Source organism: Sciurus carolinensis, chromosome 10 (assembly GCF_902686445.1).
Source record: "Sciurus carolinensis chromosome 10, mSciCar1.2, whole genome shotgun sequence".
Taxonomy (NCBI): Eukaryota; Metazoa; Chordata; class Mammalia; order Rodentia; family Sciuridae; genus Sciurus; species Sciurus carolinensis.
In genome coordinates this window covers 27,083,316-27,089,315 of record NC_062222.1, presented here as the reverse complement: position 1 = coordinate 27,089,315, position 6,000 = coordinate 27,083,316, and the positions used below count along the sequence as shown (strand labels likewise).

At 40.0% G+C, this 6,000-nt stretch overlaps 1 protein-coding gene across 2 annotated transcripts in view; it reads left to right on the top strand.

The window, feature by feature from the left end:
* The first annotated feature begins 2,552 nt into the window (after positions 1–2,552).
* Positions 2,553–6,000, top strand: part of Gatb (glutamyl-tRNA amidotransferase subunit B) — a 92,676-nt gene continuing 89,228 nt past the window's right edge. For both annotated transcript variants that reach the window (XM_047566960.1, XM_047566959.1), the window contains exons 1-2: positions 2,553–2,757; positions 4,908–5,058. In XM_047566960.1, the coding sequence (XP_047422916.1) occupies positions 2,582–2,757; positions 4,908–5,058 (327 nt within the window). In that variant the 5' untranslated portion in view covers positions 2,553–2,581. The remainder of the gene's footprint in view (positions 2,758–4,907; positions 5,059–6,000) is intronic.

Sequence of the window (6,000 nt, the reverse complement as noted above, 5' to 3'; positions counted from 1 at the left end):
CTCCTAAGCTCCTTGAAAATGAAAATCTCTGTGTCTTCCAGATGACAGCCACCTTCGGTAGAACCAAAATAGCTCTCTCAGCTAGAGAGCTGTCAGTAAGAGTTCTGACAGATATCAGAACTGGCATGCAGGAGAAAGGCAAGAATGGTCCCATGGAAGGAGGTTTGATGAGAGCACCTGCCTAGCTGAAGAGCAAGGCATTTGGAAAACAATGACCTCCTAGATACCAAATCAAGCACAAAGAAACCAACAGGCACTTCTGGAAGTGACAGAAAATCTTGGGAGAACAGAAAAGTCAGAAAGATGGGTGACAAGTCCCTATTTCCACCATTAGCTCTTGTGGGACTTTGAAAGGACCATGGTTGGATAAAACATAAATCAGACTGGAAGGTTTCCATTTGTGAAAGGAATTGACTATGTTTACATGCATAGGATTTTCTCTCCCTCTAGTGGTGGGGTGGGGGCCTTTGAAGGGACAAGTTGTCACTACTGTAATACTGCTTCATAAAGATGAATTTCTATTACAGTTCCTTCTGCCCATAAAAACTAGGATTGTCTTTAGATGTGCTCTATCCTTTATAGTAGTTTTCAAAACACTCTCAACAACACTCCCTGTAAAGGAGTGAACTGTCTGATTAGTGGTAAGGGTAATAGTAAGGTGGCAATAATCTCACACTCTCTTTGGCTAGAGATGCAGGATTCCTTTCTCCTTGGTAGTCCTATCAGAGGTGCAACCATTCTGTGCTCAATAGGCAAGTTTCCTGATCCCTAGTCTGGGCCAGAAAACTTGAGGATTTAAGCCAAGAAAGAAAGCAAACTCATCCACAGTGAAGGTGGAAAGTATGGAAACTCAGAGGAGAGGGAGAGACACTAATACAAAGAATCTAACCTGACATAAAGGACAATAATTAGAGGTGATTTTTTTAAAACAAGTCTCCACCTTTACCTTCCAGTTGCTGTCATTTCTTTCATTTTCACTCTTAGTCATTTGAAAATACTTCTGGTGTAGCAATTTAGACTAGCTGATAGTGAATGAAAAAAGTATAAAAAATAGAAAAAGTAAATTATGACCATTTTAAGAAGAGTAATTAAAATTTCCTACTTCCATATGGAGAGATAACATTGCATAATGCCATAATTGTACAAAAGTATTAATGGAAATAGATTATAAATTGCAGTTGTCTAATCAATAGGTTGTTGATCAATATTGGAAAACCTATCGGTAGGAAGTATGCACAACACACAGCTTTTTCTCAGGCTCTATACTCACAGCAAGGCATCAATGATGCCTACTTAACTTCTCTTGAATGTCTCCAAGGCAACCAAACTCATATGTTTTCACTACAAACCTGTTCCTTTTTTCAGCTTCCTTCTCTCAGCCATCCAGTTATGCAAGCCAGAAATACAGGAGTTACTTGATCCTGCCTAGTTTTCTACTGTCATATCTAATCCATCCTTGAGTCCCTTAATCTTACCTTCTATTTCAAATAGATCAATTTTCTTTGCCTCTATCACTACCCCAATTTATCTTCTCTCTTAAACTACTACTTCAAACAGTATCCACTTTGTTCTTTGTCAAAAGCATCCTCCACACTACTTCAGTCTACAAATATTTTTGAGGGGCCTACTTTGGACTCTGGAAGCACTGTGGTGAATAAAAGAAAAGGAGTTGTGGGAGACAGAAGATAAACATAAAATAGTCATAAGCTCTATATGAACAATTAAAATAGGATGATAAACTAAAGAATGGCTATTCTAGACTATGTGTTCAAATACAAGGAATTAGTGAGTATCAACAAGGGGTTAAAGCAGAAAAGTGAAAGAAGTCTGCAGGGATGACGGTATCTGCTATACAGGCTTCCTAACATATTAAGAGATTGTTTCAGATGCTGGCCAAGAACAAAAAAGAAGAAAAAGGTAAAATGCACATGAAGGTTCAATCTATCTCCAACCACTTTCAGCTTAAATATAGCACTATTACCTTCCTGAAAGTACCTTATTTTTTGTTACCTTCTTTTTTGTATGTTCCTCTCCCTAGAATGTAAACTCCTTTAAGAGCCAAAACTGTCTTGCACTCTGCTATACCACCATGTCTAAGAACTGTGCAAATAAGTATCAGTGTATTAAGGTATGAATCTGAGTGTGAAGTGGGAAAGCCAACAGATAAGTCAGATAAATGGGTTGGGGGTTCAGGAAGTCTTCCCTGATGTCAAGGTCATTTACTTTGGCTCACAATGTTAACTGGGCTATAAAATCCCGGCCAGGCCTATCCACGTTGGCTCTCTGGCACCAAGCCCTCACGCTCACACTCACACACAAGCTCACAGCCACAAACCTCTCCAACTCCCCGCTAGGAGGAGTCACACCTGCCGACCCTGAAACCCTCTCACCCTCTCCTCTAGTTCTCTTTCCTTCCCCTCCCCGCCAGAGTTCCGGCGGCTTTCGAGTCGCAATGATTGCCGGGAATAGTAGTCTTCCGGTCCAGGCCGATAGGGTCTCAGAGCATTCCCAGAACTACGCTTCCCAGGGATCCCTGCGGCAGAGGACGACTGAGTCACCTGACCAGCACTCTAGAGGTGCAATGGCGGCGCCCGTTCTGCGCTTGGGCTGTCCTGGGACACGTTGGGCTTTAGCGTGGGTTGGCAGCGGGTTTCACCATCGAAGAGGGGCATCGATTGGGTCCACGTCCAATCCGACAAGGGAACAGAGTGCAGTGACTCAGAAGCCCCTCCACACGGCCCAGAAGCCGAGGAAAGGGTATACCATTTTCATACTGTTACTGCCCGCCTAAGTGTGAAGTGGAACTGCGGGACCAGGGAGATGATGGCCATCACAGCCCAGTTTTAGACGTTTCGGTGGGCGGGACGATGTTTGCTATAACGTGCAGCCCTAAGACCTGAAAACACAAAATAGGCCCTGTATGAGCCCCGCCCTCACACATAAACCAGTGTCTTAATGTAGGCGTATTTGGGGAACTTAAGTGTGATGTAGCAAGTGTTTTCTTGAGCCGAAGGTTGCACAGACAGAAGAGCGAATTCATCAGCTGTGAGGTTGGCCACACCAGAACCGGAATCATATAGCTGACCTGTAGCGCTACTACGGACTAAGCAATGTTCTGAATGTGGAAAGGGAGTTTTTAATCTACAAACTCTCTGGGTGTATTGATGGCTTAATGTCATCAGTCAGAGAAACAGTAGTCAGAAAACCCCAGCGATCTATGGATGTGTTTTATGTTGAACATGTGCGTCTAGACTTAGGAGGATGTAGCCAATTAAGAGCTTCCTCTTTTTGTTACTAAGAATTTTGCTTATTTTGAAAGATATTTCCAGAACAGCTGTTTATGCTTTACTGCACAAGATTTAAATAGTTTCTTTTTAAATACAGAAACACAAGGTAGATTTCTAATATTTTGGTTTTTTTTTTTCTTTGAGATTAGCATTATTTTTTGTTTTTCAATCAGAGGATCAGAGGGAAAATGCCCAAAAGCATTTGATTTCTATTCTTTTCATAAATTTAGATTGCCTTCCTGTAAGTGGAGAGTATATTTTTTTCTCATGTAATGAAATTACAGAAATGCTTTGAATAATGCTTAAGATAATTTACAGAGTTCCTGATGAATTCTTACTTTAATTCTTTTCATAAACTGTCTCCAAACTTTAAAAAAAAGGAATTAATTTTTTTGTGGTACATTAGGTGTAGAACTTTTTATCGAAATGATTGAAACAAAAACCAGTACATGTGAACGAAAATCTAAATAATATAGATGTCTTTGGTAAAAAGAGCAGGATAGAACTGTACATAAATGTGATATGGATAAGCACACTTATACTTACCTGGAGAAAGCTGTGTACCAACTCAACTGAGTAGGAATGCTCAGGCGAGAGAGATTATTTTACAACCTCACTTCTCAGATTTGGTAGCAGGCAAGCATCAACAAAGAACCTGAGATTAAATCTCAGAAATTTGAGGTGACTTGGGAGCCTTAGGAAAAAAATGCATCTGGCCAGACACAGGGACACTCGCCTGTAATCCCATTGATTTGGGAGGCTGAGGCAGGAGGATTGCACAAATCCAAGGCCAGCCTCAGCAACTTAGCAAGATCCTAACTCAAAATAAAAAGGACTGGGGATGTTGCTCAATGGTAAAGCATCCCCTGGCCTCAATCCCCAGTATCCCTCCCTCTCTAAAAAAAAGTACCACATCTGATGGTTTAATGTTTTCCTTTGCAGAAATTTTCAGGAGTATTATTATTTTTTAAATAGTTGTAGGTGGGACCCAATACCTTTATTTATTCTTTTTGTGTGAGGTTCTGAGGATCGAACCCAGTGCCTCAAACATGCTAGGCAAGCACTTTACCACCGAACCACAGCTCCAGCCCTCAGGAGTATTATTTAGTGGTGATCTGTCATATATGTGACACTGGTTGTACCTGCAAGCCATTGCATTAAAATCAATTTGAGAATTTCCTTTTCTGTTTTTTTAGTAGTCAAATCCTGCTGTTTCTGTTAATTCTAAAACATGTTTAAAAGATCAGCTTTCTTCATTTACTCAGTGGTTCACTGGTAGATATAGTTAATTTAGACATTGCTGCCGAGTGGTTGTCACCTTATACCCATTTCTAAATTGCATTAAGATGCCAGATTATTCTATTCTCTGTGGCCTTCCCGTTTGTGCAATGAACCTCCTAATTCCACATTTTAAACAAATTTTATTTTGCCAGTCTCATTTCAGGTGTTCCAAATGAATTGCTTTTGACTTAATGACCAGTGAAATATTGTGCATTTTAAAATATGAGATAAAATTTTAATAAGTTAAAGAGGAAATTAACATTTGGAGTTTAGGCTTATAGAAATCCATTCGTGGTGACAGACGTAGCTGCTTCTTAACCATTTTCTCTTTCTCTTTAGTGAACACAAATGGGAAGCTGTGGTAGGATTGGAAATTCATGCCCAGATTTCCTCCAACTCTAAACTCTTCTCTGGATCTCAAGTGTGCTTTTCAGCACCTCCAAATTCTTTGGTTTCTTTTTTTGATGCATCGCTGCCTGGAACTTTGCCGGTAAGGTTTTTATGTAATTCATTTTCATTAGAAAGTGTTTAAACTGAAGATAGATAATGATTTGTTTGTTTTAATATATTGACATAACTCTTAGGAAATTCTCATTTAGAGAATTATGGATAAAGTGTGATGGGCCAAATGTTTTCTGAAGACCCATGTCTGTAACTCTGTTTCTAAGTGAACTTTTATATGTTAGTCCACTCAGTTCACAAACATTTTAGAATGCCTTCTAAGTACCAGACATTATGTTGTGAGCTGGCTCAAAAAGTTGAGCAAAGTTCCCTGCCTTTGAGGAGTTCAAATACTAGTGGGGGTGGTGTGTCTTAGATTCCAGTGTGAGTACTCTTGTGAGGTTAACATTCAGAGGATAGTTTTGGAACTCAGAGCAGGGATATGTTTGTCCTCTTACTAGAGGAGAAACTACAGTGAGAAATTGGGGTTACCTTTGTTAAGGAGGGGTTGCTGGAAGGGGTGGTGTCTTAGCTATTTGAAAAGCCAAACAGCAGTTAGGCATTAAATGAAGGAGAAGGAAGAACCTAGGCAAAGGCAGCATGTATATCTTAATGATGTCACAGTAATCAATAATTGTCACAGATTAATAATGATTGTGGTTATTGAAAATTTAAGAAGAGGTCAATAATGGAGAAAAGAGTCAACCACAATATGTAGTGGGTTAATTACTGATTTTGCTACTCATTTTCACTTGAACCCAAGGAATGACTAAGCTCAGCATACCCATCAGCAAGATATTTAGCATATGTTTTCATTATAAATGACCGAATTTTGAAGAAAAGGATGGAAGGAACAGTGTAAATGTCTGAGCTTATGTTCTGGCTAGGACAGATAGCATTAGTTGGGTGTGGGGTTTGTGAGAGAATGGAGAGAATGTATGTGCCTGGTGGTGATGGGGGTGGGGCAGGCAGGGGTCATCATTGGTGAATT